The 18620-nt window shown below is 42.9% G+C and overlaps 1 protein-coding gene across 2 annotated transcripts in view; it reads left to right on the top strand.

Moving 5' to 3' along the window:
* Positions 1–296: 296 nt before the first annotated feature.
* PTPRG (protein tyrosine phosphatase receptor type G) overlaps positions 297–18620 on the top strand; it is a 412936-nt gene continuing 394612 nt past the window's right edge. For both annotated transcript variants that reach the window (XM_049826696.1, XM_049826694.1), the window contains exon 1: positions 297–417. In XM_049826696.1, coding sequence (XP_049682653.1) covers positions 333–417 — 85 coding nt within the window. In that variant the 5' untranslated portion in view covers positions 297–332. The remainder of the gene's footprint in view (positions 418–18620) is intronic.

The raw sequence follows: 18620 nt of genomic DNA on the forward strand, positions 1-18620 counted from the left end.
CCCGCCGCCGCTGCCCGCCTGAGCCGCGCCGCCCCGCGCCCCGTGCCGCGCTGTGCCGCGCGGGGGGTCCCCGCGCCCCGCCGGCGCGCCGTCTCTGTCCTCCCCCTGCCCCACGGCTGTGGGATTTTTTTTTTTTTTTTTTTGCCCCCCCCCTCCCCCCCTTGAGGAGGCGAGCAGGAGACCCCGCTTTCTCCCGCAGGAAGAGGGGTGCGGGGAGAAACTTATTTTCAACAAGTTTGGGGTATTTCCCCCCCCCCCTTTTTTTTTTTTTTTACCCCCCCCGTGCGTTAATTATTTTAGCCCCTCTCCCCTTTCGATGTGCGGCTTTGGACATGCGGAGGCTACTGCAACCGTGTTGGTGGATCTTTTTCTTGAAAATCACCAGCTCCGTGCTCCATGATGTGGTGTGCTTCCCCGGTGAGTGAGCACGGCGGTTGGGAGGGTTCCCGGTGCCTTCGCCACACGTGTCCGCGACCCCCGTGGGGTGCCGGCGGGGCACGCCGCGAGTGCGGAGGACGCGCCAGGGACCGCGGGGGCCCCTTTGCCCGGGTGGCCCCGACGTTGGCTTTCCCCCGGCTCCGCAGCACCCTCCCGGCTGCGGGAAGCGCTGCCCGCGAGTGGGGCCGTGCGCGGTGCGTGGGCTCGGCTCCGCGCTCCCGGCGCCGTACCCCCTCTCTCCGGTGCATTGCAGCCCCCGACGGCGTGGGGCGGGCGGAGGGGGTCCTTGTGCCGTGCCCTTCTTTCGCGGGGCTGCCTGGGGGCTCCCTTTGTGCTGCGGGACCGCCGCCCCGAAGGGAGCGTGACTCCCCGCTCCCATCCCTTGTCGCAACCTCCGTCCCCCGCCAAAAACTTAGTTGGGTGCGGGTCTCTGCTCTGCCCTCCCCACGCCACTCGTGTCCGCGGTGGGTGTCTCGCCGTGCCGGCACGCTGACCTTGGCAGGGCGGGGGCGGGGGGAGCGAGGGTTGCGCGCCCGCTCCGCACCCGGGGCTGGCTCTGTGCAACACCCCCCACCACCACCACCCCACGCACGTGGGAGAGGGGTTACGCGGGCGGGGAGCACCCAGCGCCCACCGTGCTTCCCCCCCCCCCCCCCCCCCGACTTCGCAGCCCACGGCTTATATCTATGCATCGCTCCTCGGCCCCTACCGAAATGCAGGGGCCGCGTATAACGGTGGTCCCTCGCCGCGCCCCGCGGTGGGACCCCGTGTCCCGTCCCCCCCCCCACCCCCGCGGGGAGCGCCCCCGGCCCGGGGGAACTTGCAGCGCCCGCGCGGGGCTCCGGCTCCCGCCGCCTCCGCAGTGCCCCCGGCCGCCCGCCAGGGGCGCTGTCGCCCCGCCGGCGCCCCCGCGGGGCCGCGCGCACCCCCCCCCCCCCCCCCCCCCTCCGCCCCGCGCCCCTCCTGCTGGCGGCAGCTCTGAAGCACAGCGGGCTCGGGGGGGGGGGGGGGGATGTTGTCGTGCCCTCCGCCTCATCTGCGACTGAAAGGGTCTTCCTCAAAACTGCTTCGGTACCCCCACCCCCCGCACGCCCCCGAAGTGGTTTGTTTATTTAGTTTTTCCTGGGCTTCCCCCTTCCTGGCAGTGATGGGGCGGGGGAGGGGGGTGACCTAGGTGGGGTGGGTGTGATGTGAGTGAGGGGCCTTGGGCAGGGCGAGCCCCACCTCCCCCGTGAGGTCCTCGCCCCGCGACTCCTCCCGTCCTTTCTGTGGGCTCCTGATGCAGCCCCAGTGGTCGGCTGCGCCCAGGTGCGCAAGTGTGAAAAGAAAGAAAGAAAGAAATTCTGGAAGCTTTGTAGGAACTTCCACTTCTCTCTCTCCTTTTTTTCTTTCTTTTTTTTTTTTTTTCCTAAAATACCCTTTTTTTCTAACCCCAAACACGGAGATAAGCAGATAGACCCATCATATCCCAGTCCTTCCAGCGGTTTCTCACGTGGTAAAATGATTTGAAGCAAAAAGAAAATAAGTTGGAGAGAGGGTTAATACCTCTGCAGCTCTTGAAGAAACATTTATCTTCCTTGTATTGATTTCTTCTCAATTTCAGCCCTCAGAGTGAAGCCTTTCTCTCTGGTTCTGATATATATTGTACAGTAATTACATCTAGAAGGCAGGCTCCAGGAATGCTTCAGGAAAACAAGCTATGATGTAGGTTTAATATGACAGTATTGTACGACTTGCTGATTTAGATCAGTGATGTTTGAACCAGATAATATTTGCATTATGGTTTGAATATAAAGATGAATGCAAGCAGAGAGCGGTAGGTCTATGGACATTTGCTGTGTCTAGGTAAACTCTTCAATGCTAGAAGCCATCAAACAGCTGTGTAATACTTCAAAATGTTTCAGGGCTGTTCACTGCTAAAGGTTTGCTTGGAAAGCAAACTATTTTCTAGAAGGGCTTTTATGCGTTTGGTTTTCGTGCAGAGCTACTGTGTCAGACCTCAGTGACTTGCCTACTCTTTTATGCTTTCTTCTGAAAAGCCGTAATATCTGGTGTGTGTGTGTGTGTGCGTGCGTGCGTGCAAGGGGGTGGTAAGTGAAACGTTGTGATAAACGGGGACGCTCCAGACTCTGATCCGGTACATCAGAGATGCCCGAGGCAGGAAAGCTGCAGGGAGGATCTCGGTGGACTGTAACAGGACATTGGTGCTGACAATATCCAATGGCAAATCATCGGAATTTGTGTTGGCGGGGAATCCCGGCCAGATATTAACCATTTACTATCTACCGCAACTGTTTCAGTACCTTTTCATAGCATTTTCTAGAGAGAGCATTAGAGAATTAAGGTATTTGTTATTTTATGTGTTAATTTACAAACACCTTCCTTCCTCTTCGTATCTGTCTCTCTTTAGATGAAAGAGAGGTCACTATTTATTTTCTCCCCTGCAAATCACTTTACTTTGTGAAGAGACATAAAGGCTATTTTTTTCTTTGTTCAGCAATGATAAATGAACCATGTAGAAAATAAGTCTTTGCAGTGTTCCTTTGTTAGGAGGATTGTAATAGGTTTTCACTGTTTAAGTAGGCGTTTTTGTTGCTGTTCCTTTGGTTGCAATAAGAGGAAAGAGTCATTCTTGTACAAAAAAAAAATGTGGGTAAGGTTTTGCTCTTTCTGAAGTGTTAAGTTTAGTGCATTTCTCTGTGGGCTTGTCACTGGCAATTGCATTGCTTAATAAATCAAACTAAGACAAGGTAAGAGAGGTTGTTTCCATGGGGTCTGTTTGCTCATTAATCTAAATTCACAGTTCCAAAAATCAGTAAGACACAAATATGAACATTACTGTGATATTCTTACTATGTAGTTTCTCAGTGCTTTGCCAAGAGAGGTTAAATATTTTTTTGTAAAGGAAAAAGTACACATTTGTGCAGTTCTTAGCTGTTGCTGTGACAATCCTGTCATCTAAGGAGTTACAATTGTTAGCATTTTCTTAGGCTGGATGCATAAATGAAAGTAATTTTCTTAAATCTAGATTAGCTCTTTGGTAATGGATCAAATTGTTGCTGACCTGGTAACTGCCTGTAAATTGGTTTTGGATTTTGAGTCTTCATAGTTCTGAGTTGAGAGTTAATTTTGCATGTAACTGTCTTCTGCTTGGAGGAAAAAATATATTAGGAGCTTTTCCCTATGAACTAATCAAATGCTACTTCAGATATTTTTAAAGGTACAGAGAAGACTGGCTTTGTTTATTAAAAGATTTTACAGAGCAAGGTGGGTTGTGCACGTAGAGAAATACGGAACGTACAGGAGAGGGCCCTCCAAGACTTTATTTAGTCCTGTGACTTTTATGAAGATGACACTTCTTACATTTTAATTACCCCTTATTTTCAGTGCCTTTTTAAAATATGCTTTATGTTACGGTAAGTTGCTAATGGAGTCCTTGCAGATAAAGAATGTCAAGTGAGCCTTCCCAGGCTGCAAGAGCTGAGCTTGCTGGTACGCTTCTGTGGGGAAAACTCAAGGGAGAGCTTTGCCATCCGTTAGCAGGTTTACAGGAGCTGGTTTGTGGTTAACAGAGCCTGGACACAGCTTTCAAAAAGTCTTCAAGTAGTCACAGGAGCTGTCGGCACTAGCAGCCAGAGTAAGAGGCTTCCTAAGTTGAGGAAGGAGGAACTGGCATCATGGAAGGAAGGGATTTCAGTGTCTTCAAAAGAGATAGGAACACAGTTTGAGGGTGACTGGAATTCCCTCAGTCATATTAGGGTGTTTGCAATGTCTACAAAGCCTCTATTCAGGCTGGGGACGTTGCTCTGCTTGGAAGAGCGAGAGAAGGATTTTTGCCTGTGTGTATGAGTTGGTGTTTCTATTACTCCGCTCTCATCCCCTATCTCCTCTCCTTTTTGTCTAGAAAATGGGGATGAAAGGGGTTTTGATCCTGTTCAGAAAATGGATGTCTTGGTCAGAGCAGCGAGGAACTTCTGTGAGTCTAGTGCAGAGATGTCATGTCATTCACCTGTCCCTCCAGCATCCCCGCTGGGAACCTCTGCGCAACAAATAGGTCCTGCTTGGTACCACAGAAATCACAGAAAAACACCTATTGATTTCAGTAGGGTGATGAGTTGCTCCCAGTTTCTAGGTTTTTGCAGGGACAAGCATTGTCTGAAGTTACGTACATGGACTCAGTTAAAGCTGTACTGTTACGAAGTTGTGCAAGTTTAATAGTTGGGGTTTGTTTCCAATTACAGAAAAGACAGATAAGAAAGAGGACTCTATCCATCTTATGATCAGTGCTTAAGGACTAACACAGAGTTTTCTGAAATAAAATGTTATTAACATTGACTGTAATTCCAGTGTTCAAGTTTCATGGTTAAATTAAAGAAATTACTTCAGACTATTAATCTCAACTGTTCTTGGAAAAAATGCTAATCATTTGGTTGCTGCTTTTTAGCAGCCAAATGAACATGTGGCATGATGTGCTCTGAAGCCTAAGGGTATAGTAATAACACTGTACTTTAGCTAATATATAACTTTAATCTGAGAAATTATGAAAAAATGAGACTAATTTCTGTTTCCCTAAGTTACTGTGCTTCCATTTTTAAAGATCAGAGATGCTCCTGTGTGTTGACAATTGTAATTATTTATATTTACATGCCATGCTACTTAAAGTTTAATTCAAAACCAACAATTTAAAAGTATTTTAGGAAGTGGAATCTCATCCGACAAACGTTCTTAAAAGATACAGAGTCATCTGAGGATGCAGATATGCACCAAATAGGTTAATTTATGGTTTTGTATATCCCTTCTGGGGACTGCTTGCTGCTTTAGGTGCCTAAACATATTTACAAATTTTCCCTTCTTCATGAGGTAAACTCCTGTCAGTGTTTCGTCCAAGTGAAAATTGTGGACCTGCATCTTCTTGCACCAGGTTGACAGGAATGTGACTTCATTGATTGCCAGAGTTACTCCCAGGAAGAATTGGCCTGTATCACCTTTGTAGAGACATGCAGGAGTTGGAAGCAAAGCAGAGAAATAAGATGTAAATTAATGCACACTTTCATACTAAGCAGAGGAACCTGGGGTGTGGCCAACTGGAAATGCTCAACTAGAGAATAACTTCTGATGAAAGGAACTAGCTTTTACATTTTTGTGTCAGTAAACCTTTTTGGGGGGGGGGGAGGGGGTGAGACGGGATCACAGAAAAATGATCCTTGGTTGCTGTTATTTTTTCCATTACTCAATATCTCATGGTAGTGCTGATGATTGTTATCCATGTAGGCTACGGATAGCCGTCCACGTTACTTGCCCCGGGGCAAGTCAAACTGGCTTTTTTCTTTTAATGCTGCTAACACATGGTACAGATCTCCAAAGTGATCTTGCCCCACTTCAGTGAGGACAGGTGTACTCTTGGATGAATCAGGGCTATGTTGGTCACGTCTTCAAATGCTTGCCTTTCAATGTACAGTCGTCTTGTTAAGGCACAGCTGCCAGGACACAGTGGATTCCTGGTTTATGCCTTGAGCTGTCACAAATTTGTAGCCTAAGCAGAGGCTCTTCCCACCCAGAAAGTGAACAGATTAATAAAGGTGTAAATTGCAAGCACAGCAGTGAAGATACTGCAGTACTCCATGGGTTGGCTATTCTTGTTTCATTGTTCTGTTTCTCTGATTGCTAGCAGTATTAATGGGAAGCTGAGGGAAGCAGTGATGGGGAATAAACTCCTCATCTGACTGGAGGAGGAGGAAGGACAGAGGGCAGTAAGATAACCAAGTTCGTGCAGTCACTGTAAGATACGTTTTTATTACACTGAATGGGCTCACCTTATGGCAATTTGAATTAGTCTTCAAGTGAACTATGGTTAAAGTAAAATCAGTTAGTGCATGGCCTTTTTTTTTTTTTAATGTGGTTTTATTATGCATCTCGTAAGTTTGCTTGGGAGTTGGAAGTACTAATGTTCTTAATTATCAAGTCATTTGAATAACGATGAACCGTTTTCTAGAACTTAAAACTTGACCGCATCGTGCACCTGCCAGCAGTACTGACACATAAAATCTCAATTGATGTGGGTGTTGCAGTTTTTCTATGCATAAATGCTGCAGTGATGCCTGAATATGTTTATCCTGTGCCAGTGCTTGCTTTGAGGGACTTTGCATTCATAGCATGGAGGCCTTTCTAAAGAAAATCTAGGTGTTTTGAGACTTGGACGCTTAGCTTAGGAAAGCTGCTTTGAAAAATCCTTTTCTCTGCTTGCAGATATGTAATGAACGAGACCTTGAGCCCTGAAGAGCTGCATTGGTATTTAGGAGCAAAATGTGGGATGTTATTTGGTCTTGTGGCAGCTGTTCTGTTCTCTTTTTTTTGAAATAAAATGTGCCTGTCTCCCTGACAGAGTGCTGTTAAAGTTCTTCTGTTGGGAGTCGGTTTATTCTGCTGACAGTAAAGGAAAGCTATCTGATAACTCCTCGCAGGCAAAGTGGACAGTTGTTCAGTTTTCCCACACTTCACTCTTTCCATCTTCTGTCCTTGCAGGAGGCTTGTAAGAGACATATAAATTGCTATAGTACTTGCTTTAATCAAAGCAGTGCCTTGCCCTTTCCTTACTCCTATAAAAGCACCTACAATTTGGATTATTGTGTTTTAGAAGTGTGAAGTCTTAGACTTGGAGTTCTTGATCAGTTAGGCTGCTTGAAAAGCAGTGTTAGTAGTCCCAGAGTGGAAGAGGACTTCACTGTAACAAGTGGTGAACACTGAATAAGCAGGATATGAAGGTAGAATCACTTGTGCCAATGCATTGGATAAGCTGTTTTTGTACTGCAGAGGTAAATAGAAACAGTTCTGTCCTGACCCTTGCTGATCCTAAACAGAAGCAAGTTATTTTCTTTGGGCCTCATTCCGGTTCTTTAAAACAAGGATGTCAGTGAAGTAACCCCTGCACCACTGAGGACCAGTGCCTGCCTTTGTGTCAATTTGGTGTGCTTAGAAATGCTCTCCTATTAAATCTCTCTCCCCGCCCCCCCCCCCCCCCCCCCTTCTGGATTTTAAAATAACTCATTTTATATCTTAGAAGGTAGTGAAGTTAGTGGTACACATGTCAAAATAAATAAGTCTTGGCTAAGGGTTTCTTAGAGCAAGTTTAGTGATTTTTTTTTGATGGATGTATATTTATATAAGCCTCAGTTTAGTCGGCCTTAGCATGAGACTGTTGTGTCCATCTGTCTGTCCCCTACCCCCACCCCCCCGGAAACTCCAAGTTGAGACAATAAAGATTCCTAGTAGCTTTCAAGTAATTAAGTACAGATCTACATTGCTGTCACAAGTGAGTTTACGGATTAAATTTTCGATAGACTTCCATTGGTATTTAGATTCCTACGGTGCCTTCAGACTTTTGGAGATTATGGTATAGATTTACTGCAGTCAAAGTAGAAATGAGGGTTTGTGCAGCAACGATGGCCTCTTAAACATTGCATCCATTTAGTAGGTAGGCAAAGAGAACCAGTCGAATGTTTCTTCTTGGCCTCCATGCTACTTGTAACTAGTTTATTTATTCTTATAGTGCAGTAGCTTGTGTATTTTGTATTTAAATCCATGCTTAAAATACAACTAAAATTTGACTGTTGACAGCAGTTGCATCATATTTTAATTGGTGAGAATTGCTAATGGAGTGTTCAGGTTCTAAAATTAGTTGTTTATTTTTCCTTTCTTCTCTGCCCAAGGGTTTTGCATCAGATTATATGGCTTCTGTATAACTGTTTGTGTACCAAAGCAACACCTTTGTGCAGTTTTAGCTATTTAAGTAAGTGTTAAAATTATGGGCTCAGTGACAGCAGTTTTAGAAACTGACTTTTTAAATTGTTTCTTACTACATTGTTTATGCATTGTAAAGTGCTTCTCTTTTGTTTACTGTGAATTAATTCATTGTTATCTTTGTAAACCTGGGGCGCAAAATATGCAACTTTATAACGTTTTATCTTGGCATAATGGCAAGTCCTCAGCTGCTGCGAATTGTCATAGCACGACTGATGCTACTGTTTTTGTGGCAGCTTTCATCAGGTGAGGATTTGCGCCATAACCCTCATCACGACATTATTCTGAAAAACGACTATGCATTTTCTTTTCAATATTTCCATAGGCTGGCTTTGTGTCAAAGGTGCACAGTTTTGATACTGTGTTTGTTTATGCTTCTTGGAGGGTTTTTCTTTTACTGTGTGGTGAAATGCAAAACTACCTCTTTGTATGATTTTGCTTGCTATGAAGTAGAGGTGTCCGGTCCTTCTGTTAAAATTCTGGCTTTTTGAAGGACGCTTGTTGTGTGTATCAGTCCTTGGAATTCTTCTGTTGCATTCTGCCTACTTTTTTGACTAAAGCTGTGGCTGTTGCAAAGGTAATTATGACATTTTCTGTCAACAGTTTTTGGATGTTTTTTAAAAATTATTTGTTTGATGCTCATTTTGAAGCAATACTCAGCTTCTTTTCCTTGAATAAAGTAGTTACCAAAATAAATAAGCCACCAAAAAGTGGTTGTTTGAATTATTCACTGTAGCTGTGAAGCTAGAACTACAAATATACAGTGACTTTAACAACTGTCTTGTATCTGTTTCACTTTTCTCCGCTAGTTTAGAGTATTCTGATATTTCGTTACTGTGAAAGTACTTAAAAATTACAATAAAACCATGTCACAATGTCTGGGTTAATTCAGTGACCTGAACTCCACAAGCCCAGTAGCTATCAGATTTTTATCTAGTCCTGGAATAATTTTTGTAGCAATCTTTTTTGCTTTTTCTCCAATTTTCTTTCCAATTATTTTTAGAAAGGTGCACATGAAAACTGAACACTAGTCTTATATATGCATGATGTTATTGCCCTTTCTGTTTGTCCAAGGATTTTCAGTGGCCTATTTTTCTGCCATTGCAAGAAAGTTCATGTTGATTGTTTGCCAAGTATGACTTCTAGATGGTTATTGGAGTCAGTGCTGAACAAAATAGTCTGCTGTTCAGTGGATGTGGCCTGGATCACTAATTCTTAGGGGTTTAACTTTATTAAAATAAACTCTTTGAACGTATCTCCTTTTTTTTTTAATGTGACTTGAATACTGCTATAATGGCAATTTTAGCAATACAAAGAAAGGCAGGCCTCTTTGACTGAAGTCCTCTGCACTCTTTGTGTCTTAGATGCATGATTTGTTCTGGTTTTGTTTGTTTCCTTTTGTGGCCCAACAGTTTTTAAGGGAGTAGCAGTCAGCGCATCCCATAGTAGTCCAGGTGCCTGTTGTAGATTTATCTAAAATTGGTATCTTAGGTTTTGACTTCTGCTAAGCATTGTAAACTGAAAGCTTCACACAGCTCCAGAACATGACTGTGACCTTCTGGTCCCAGTTACTACCGCTGTGTGATAACACTGATGTGACTAACACTTGAGCTTCATCAGAAACTTGGAGTGGGGATTACGATTTGGATGTAACCCCAAAAAGGCAATAGATTTCTTAGGAATGTGGGTTTTTTCCCCATCCATTCCCTCACCCTGTTACCATTACTCATGCTGGTAGAAAGTGTTTCTTGTAGTGTCCTCATTTTCTTATGCTACTGGATGCAGGTGGGGGGACTGGTTATTGAGCTAGTTGTAAGAATTTAGAAGATTTGCTCTGTTACTGTGGCCCTGTTTCCATTAGGGTGGCCTCCCTTGGATGTTTTTAGCTTTCCACCTTGGTTGTGTTTGTCTTGGGCAAACTTGCACCATGCATCAAATGAGGAAAAGCAATCCCTTCTCCCCCAGCTAATATTATCCTGTCTGGGAAGAGGCTGGTGTCTGTGAAGGTTGAGAAGGTGGAGAGATCCTTATGACTAAAGTAGAGAGGGAGCTCAATCTTCCAAATATGAGAGCCTCCACCAAAAAACACTGAGAAGACCTGATCCATACCTTTCGGCTAATATTGGATCAGGTTCTGGCATACTGAAAGGATCATAAACTTAATCGTGCTTGATTGATATTGATACTTCTCATGTGCTTCAGGAGGAGAGAGTGTAGCGTGAGCCAGGCAGGCCCTGGCAGTGCATGCTGCCCGAAGAGCAGAAGGGAGTGACCAGGCAGTCTGCCAGGAAGGTTTTAACTAGCCTTTAAAGTGATGGACTAGATGGCCATCACCAAAAGTCCCTTCCAGCATTCTTCTGTGCTGCACATACTCTTACTGCACACCCTAAGCCCCTGGTTGCCCCTGCTCTGTGTCAGTGCTGGCTTTGGATTCTGGAGGAGGAAAGCATATCGCAGCTGCTGCAGCCTAGGAGAGACTCATGGTCAAAAAGCCTCTGCTGTGCACGGAAGGGGAGCGTGATGCCCAATGTTATTACTTGCTAGAGCGTGAAGCCTGCAAGTAATGGTAATACAAATGTATTTCAATTTGTAACCTGGCCTTCTGTATCAAGATTGGACTACTTCTATTCTGTTGCACATGTGCATCACTTGGGGAAACATGCTGATAGTACTTAACATTTAATTGCTTCTCTTGATTTTATTTGTAAATTAGAATCTAGAGGATCTGTAAGGAAAAAAACCAGTAGAGCTTAATTGGACAACATTTTAGAGTAACTAAAAAAAAGAGACATGTAGCTTTCCAGTTTTTGGACCTGAGACAAATGCAAACTTACTTATTGATCCATATATATGATACCATATTTTAACTACTGTCTAAACCGGAGGTCGTGTCTATACTAGATTGCTTAAGAATCTGTCTATCTTATCACATCTTGTACTCATTTATAGTTGTTTCCATTTCTGGCTTTGTTGGAGAGACAGCTAGTGTTTCAACCTAAATTAAAATCAATAAGAAGCAATTTTGTTTGTTTTTTAACTAGTAGAGCAGGCTTTTTTTTTTTTAAGTAAACCTCTGTATATTCAACTAAGTCACTTGGTTCTTTCCATCAAGATAATTGCCAGACCTCATTAATTCCTAATTTTTGCATATGTAGGAATGGGTTTATTTTCCAGTGTACCTAACAAAATGTCAAATATGATTTAAAAATAAACATGTATGTTAAATCATCACTGAGAAATAAATGCAGTAAAGAATACTTGGCAGTTAGAAGTAGTTTAAAAACATCTTGAGGGGAAGCATATGCTTGGGGCCTGTGGTGAATGCTGTTGACTCAGGAGTCCTGCACTGGCAGGGTAGCACAGGCTTCCCCTGGTACATTTGGGCAATGTTCTGCAGGGATGACTTGAGTGGAAAAAGCAGAGTCTGGGTCTCTATACCTTCAGTCCTTCGCTTGGATAATTCTGCATCACACCAATTCACGTAAGCAGCTGTTGTCATGTTGTCAGCTGGCTTTTACCACACAGCCAGCAGATTGCCAGCAATAACAATTAACCTGGGTCAAATTCAGCATGGAATTCAGGCTGAAGCAATGTTGGTACTTCCTAGATAAGGCAACAGTGAACCGTAATATAATATTAGAGTAAATATATGAAGGTAATGCCCTGATGAAGTGTCCAAAATACGATGTGTTGCTGCTCTGGTGAGTTGATCACAGGGTGCAGGAAATCATCCTCTTTAGTTTGCAGTACAGGCTGCCCAAATGGAGAGAGTTGGACACACGGCTGTGTAAGGGTTGCCCTCTGTGTTCATGAAGTTTATGAAGGCTCAGTTTTCACTGGCAAGGCTTCCTGTCACTGATGTAGGTATCCAGTTGGAAGAAATGGTTTGTGTATTAAGAAACAGCATTTCCAGAAAGGGTAGACCAGTTGCTGTGGTGGAGAACCTGGCTTTTGCGTGGAAACTTTTGGTAAGGTGTTTGTTCCACCTCTTCTGGGTGAAGTTCAGCATCTAGCAATGTTAGGCCCGTGTCTATGTGAGCATTTATACTATTCTGCATCTTGTTTGAAATTGTACAAGGTGAAACTTGAGTCCCTGGAAAAATGAATGCCAATATTTTTATCAGGTGTTTCTTAGGGTTGCTGTGATCTTGCCCAAATGCTTCTCATAATTTCAGAAATTTTTAAGAATTCCCAGATTTCTTCATTCAAATACAAGAACATTTTGGGTGATCTAAATCTCATTTCCTGTTTAATTTTCCGTTCAAGTTTCTGAGTATTATAAGCTAGCTACCTGTTACTTTTAATCTCTTGGGTTTGGTTTTCTCTCTGTCACCTTTTTCTTTTGCTTCTACTTGGTTTGATTCAGATATGTTCATGAATCAAGGAAGAGGGCAAACCAAGGGCAAAAAGAGGCAGATCTGGCTACCCTGGTAATCAAAGCAAGAGTCTGTTCCCTTAAGTAAACTGCTAAAGCAGTGTTTTGTAGGAATAAAAATAATTAGTAACTAGATGACACTGATGAAGAGCATATTTCCTTCATCCTTGAAGGCAACTTAAGAGTTGTGTGTGAATTTGTTGCATTTGATATCAAAACAGCAAACCATTTCTGTTTAACTAATCACTTAAAACCACACAGGAATTTTATGTATATGTGCCAAGAAGCCAGCTGTGCTTAAAAATATATGAGCAGACCTGGTACACAGTGATCCAGGAATATAAGGTAAAAGTGACTTGTCCACACACTAGTGACACTTATAAGTGAATCCCAAGCCATAGTTCAATGCAAGGAGTAATACATTACAGCACAAACAGATTCTCTGTCAAAAAGGTAATTAATACCTTATGTCAAACACTATCTGCATGTATTGCTTTGTCTATTTCATGTAATTAAGCAGTGTGACCTTTTCTCTTTCAACAATTAGCTTTTAAGGTGAAAACCAACTTAGGAAGAAAATTAACTTTTTTTTTTTCATTGGATCTGAGGAGTCTTATAGTTTTGCAGTAGTCTTGATTACACCTTCACGCTTTACAATTTTGATTGCTGTCTTGATCAATGACTCTTCATGTCTGCAGTTTGAGATTGCATTCCCCTATTTGCTTCTGTATTTGGGAGACATCATCAGGCATTTTGGGTGCAGACTGTGTCTGCAGAGCCAGATGAGGCTTGTAAAATGCACGCTGTCAACTGGTAACAACTCTAGCTTGTCTCATTTGCACTCTATTAGTAACAAATTCACTTGCTAAATAATTCTGTTCTGATCTTCAGTTTTTAATTTACCTGACAGTTGTGCTTTCTGTTGAACTGAGACTGTGAGCATCCACTGTAATAAAGCAGTGCTCTCTTTCTTTGCAAAACCAGATGTTTCTAAACCACATATGCTGAGTATGAGACAGGGCGTGCAGTTTGTATTGCTTTTTTGTTTCTATTTGTGAAATAGACGCCATCCTGGAGTTTGCTATATTTGGTTGTATTCCTTGGAAATAATGGTGAGGCACATGGACTGAGAGTATTCTTTGTTGATGAGCTGGAAATAAAATACATCATTTTGGCGAACACCACTTCTGTTCTCACTGACTGTTTGGGCCATACAATACTGAGCGAAATAAAGGATCAAAGCCAGTAGCACTGTTCTGTCTGTCCTGGAAAGCTGATGAATTGTTCAGTGCTTCCCTTGGTGCCTTTCAGTGACTTCTGCTGTGATCGATACAAGCAGCATCAACAAAAATTGAACCCTTCTGCTAGCTCTTATGCTTGCAAGTAAAGTGGAGAAAGCTTGATTTGTTTTGCTGCTTGAGCCCTTGCTGTCCTCACACACGTGCTGTATGACAGACCTGCTTACCTATTTGCATTTTATTATGTTACTCTGCTGTTCTACCTTCCAGGATGACACTTCAGTAGTGCCAAGCTGGTTGTGAAGGAGCCAGTGCTGTGGTTGTATGTGTGTATATATATATGTGTATTTAAAAAGTTTCAGTCATCTTTCAGCTGAACTGTAAGGATTATACATTGTTAGAGTGTCTTTAATATTTGCAGCCTCTCTCAAGAAGAGCTTAGGCTGAAGAAACGTCTGTTATTCAGAACTATCAATACCTTTAGAAAGCTGCTTTGCCATTCCTTTGCTCTTTTATCTTTACTGTCTTCCACTAATGAATTGTTCTGATCGTCACTGTCCTTTGTGGTTATTCTGGTAGTCTTTGCTGTGTCGGTTACTGAGCCGTCCTCCTTGCTGCAAAACGAAAAGCCAGCAAGAGCTGCAGTGCTGCCTTCCTGAGCACTGTGTTGTCTTTGCTGTAGGTGTTTGCCTCTCATCTGCACGAACGTTCCCATTTGGACTGGGGGCTCCTTTCTTTGCCCTATCCCTCTCTGGTGTAGCTGGGCCCTTATGCTTATGCAGTGTTTGCTATCCAGGCCTTATGTGAGCTTCAAGCAGGAATCACCAGTGCCCGAATGCATAAGCTGAGGCTAGCTGTGTCATTCATCCCCTTGTTGCTGAGCAGTTGGAGCAGTCTTCTGGACACCAGGACCTGATGTCTCTGATATTTTGTATCTTGCCCTTACTGGTAAGGAGGATGCTCTGATGCTCTAGGATCAGTCTTCTTTCTATGGTCTGTTGAACACTTTTGAGGTTCTATTTTGCATTCAAGTTGTTATGTGTTACTATATATATATATTTATGTATGAATACTACTGCTTTTAAAACCTGGCATAATAATAATTAAGCTTAGGAATTATATACCTGAATAGGTTTCTTTCATTAGTAAAGCAATTAGTAGGTGGATTAGAATGAATATTCACCAGATGTTGTAGTAGTAGAGTAGAACTGACTTCACATTGGGGATTCATAATGTGTGTCTGATTCCATGCTTACAGACGAAATTGCGAAATGAGATTTTTTTAGTAGAGTAGTCTTGTCCAAAGAACAGATGAGGCTACTTTATAGGGTAGGAAACTTCTTTGGTAGGTGTTACTGAAGTCAGATGGCCTTGTGATTCCTTCAGCTGAAGTGTGTTTAGCTAATGCTTTTTTGTCAGCTTTGTAGCCAGAGTTGTATGTATGCATATAAAAACTGATAGGGCCTGTTAATTTTGCACCACAGTTGAAGTGGTATGGAGAAAGGCTATATTGTATATTAGCAGGTTATTAGTTATACAAGGCTATTTATTGGTTTTGGTCTGGAAAAAATCCTCCCTGTTCAGTTCGGTGGAGTTTTCCACCTTGAATGTGATGGTGCAACGTCAGATGAAATCTGACTAGTGAGTGATTTATTGTGGTGTTGACAAGAAGAAACTATCTACTGCAGGATACATTGATAGAGGACAGTGATACTTCATTGCAGTTTCTTCCCTGAAAAGTTACAGTGGCATTGATATTTTATTGTTTACATGTTGCTTTATCAGTTTGGGCAGTTTGTGTCGTGGAGGGGGAATATGTGGAGATTGCTTGTTTTCAAACACTAATGCCTATAGACACTTTTTTTTTAATGAGTAAAACCAGTGAAGAAGCAAAGTATTTGTACGATCATGTTCGCAGTCAGATTGCTCTCTTTTCCTGTCTATGCTATGTTTTACCAACTATATATTTTCTTCAGTGTTTCAAGAAAAAGACTGAAAAAGCCATAGAAACTGTGGCAACAGAGTCTGTGTAAAATACATATTGGTGTTCTAAAAATTAGTTTAATTTTAGCATGTATTTTAACATAAACTTCAGCTATATTTTTCTTTACCACATCTTGCCCAGTTCCGCTGTTTTCTCTTCCATGCCAGGAGCATTTGTGAAGCCCAGAATTCTCACTGTGCAACACGTGAGAATTCTGCAAGTGACAATTATATGGAAATTGCATGGTATATTATACCAGATCATAGGTGACTTGCCCAAGGCATAAAATAATTGAAGGGATCTGATGACAATTTTGAGGGGAAAAAAACCCCAAACAAGTGATTCTAGGGGACTGTGTGTTGTAGAATATTGAACTTGATAGTTTCTAGTGTCCTGGTTTGAACCTTACTTTGAAGAACCATGGGCCTTTAAGAGCTATGGGGTGTATTGCCCCTAAAGACCTCAATGTTTCCTGATGTTCCAGTATCCCTGAGAAGGGCACCAACGGACTGGGCTGTAGCTATTTTTGAAATGACGAAGCTGGACAAACATGCTAAAAATACCTTCTTAAGTTGGCTTGTGTGTAACGAGCCCTTCTTAGATGACAGTCTGCATTTTCATCACTTCCAGTATGTTGAACCAGGTTGAATTGCTCTAGCTTTTGTTACTAGAGTTGGATCCGACAGCTACAGAAAAGCTGAATCTGATACCCTGTCTTCCTTGCAATGAAGGCCATTGTGACTGGCAAACTGAACTCCTTTGTTCTCCTTAGACCAAAGTCACTCCTGATTGAGAAGCATTTAAATTTAATTAGACTTGAACAGTTTGGACCATGTTCATCACAGTATACGCATACACACAGTCTGTCCTGGCTCCTTATGTTCTATATTTTGTGTGATGCTTAAAACATTGCAGTGAAAGGAGACACTAAGGAAGGCATCCAGTTGTTTCGTTGCATTCAGTGACATGGGTTGTTTTGGTCAGAGAAGCATTGTGAGATTCCCCGTTGTATTCTCCCAGCTGTGTGAGTGTGGCTAGAGGATTCTGGTTGGGTTAATATGGGAGCTTGGGTCACTGAAGATGTATGTTTGGATGAGAAGCTCTGAGGAGGTGGTGTGCTTTCTTCCTCCTAGACTCTGGCTCAGCAGGGTGCTGGCAAAGTTATTGATGATGCTTTCAAGACTTGCTGCACGAGGATAAGCAGTTGCATGCCCAGACATATGCAATCAAGGCTGACTGAACCAGCTTGCTGAAGCCAGGATCGCTTCTCTCACCGTTGTGGCAAAGGAGAAGGTGAACTCTTGTGCTGCATTTTTGTTGGGCTCAGCTGAATTTAGGTATCAAATGGCAAGGCTTCCTCTGGCTCTAATGCCTGTGGAGACAGAGTGAGAGAGCAGTCAGGGTACTGTGGAGCTCTTTGCATGTTGGGAGAGAGGAGCACCTTTCCGGTGGGGAATGCAGGATCTTGGTGCATTGCCATGCCATCAGTGGAGTTAGGCTGCCAGACAGCTGCCTTAGCCTGGGAGTTATACATGCAAGTATCAGCCTAGATGATTTCTCTCCTTGGGAATGAAGACAAGGAGAAGCATGTATTGCACAACAAAAGATTGATCTGAGTGGATCAGAGATGCTTGTGAGGACTGTGGTATCTGTGTGGGCACTGTTTATTAGGCTAGGAGACATCCCTAGGGGTCCTAATGTCTGACAGTGCTGAGTATGAGTACCTTGACGATGAGGAAGAGATGGTGTATATTTCCCAGAGAAATTGTTTTTGCCTTTAATGGCTTGAATTCCTTTTGGATGCACCTGCCTATCAGACCACCCTACACTTCAGAAAAAGAAGCCTTTCCTCAGTGTTATCTGAGTTCCTCTGACCTGGAGGATGTTACAGCTATACCTTCACCCTTTAAGCTTCTGTAAGGCTGGCCTCAGGATAAAGCTGGTTTGCTCTTGAGATTCATAATCATGAAGTCAGCATTGATACTGAGCTGGTAGAATTTTTCAAAGAGGACAAATAGCAGTAGTCTTTCCATTTCTCTTTAATCAGATAGCTCTTTTCTGAGAGAGGCTAGGAGCTGGTAAACTGATGTGCAGTGGCTGAGACAGATCAAAAATGATACATCCACTAATTACTGAATAGTTTCTGAAAAAGCAGGTTTTTTGGTGTGTAAAATAAATTGTCTCTGGGTGATGGCATTGGTATGCTGTTGATCATGCAACAGCCATCTTTGCAAGCCTGAGTTTTCATTTAAAAAGGCATCACTGTCTGTTAAATATTTGGGCATTCATACTCCCCCTGGGTTGATCAACTATTTGAAATGAATTATCTCGCAGTGCTGTCACAATTAAAGAATGGCATGCTTAGGTGAAAAGGTTTGTCTGTTTCATAGATTGGAGAGATATGCTCAGTGAAAATGAACATCCTCCCAAGGTTAAATGATCTATTTAAAGCTCCTCCAATTACAATGTTGGATAGAAGAATTTTTTTTTTTTTTAATATGGATAAGAGTTAGCAGAGGACAAATGACATAATTGGAGGGGGAGACAGAGACTTCATGCGTGCTTGCTTCTAAAAGAGTGAGAGGGATAAGGAGAAGACAATGCCAGGGAACTGCCTTCAGACATCTTAGTCCTTTCTGGTTGCCTTAATCTCAAGCAGTCTTTGCAGGTTGGGAAAGAAATTAAAATAAATAAATAAATAAAAAAGACAGTATTTGTGTAAAAGCTTCCCATGACTTCTCCCAGGTGTGCTGTGTGGGTCTTGATACCATCTGGCCTTTCTGTAAGA

This window comes from Accipiter gentilis, chromosome 23, assembly GCF_929443795.1.
Source record: "Accipiter gentilis chromosome 23, bAccGen1.1, whole genome shotgun sequence".
In the NCBI taxonomy this organism is placed as follows: Eukaryota; Metazoa; Chordata; class Aves; order Accipitriformes; family Accipitridae; genus Astur; species Astur gentilis.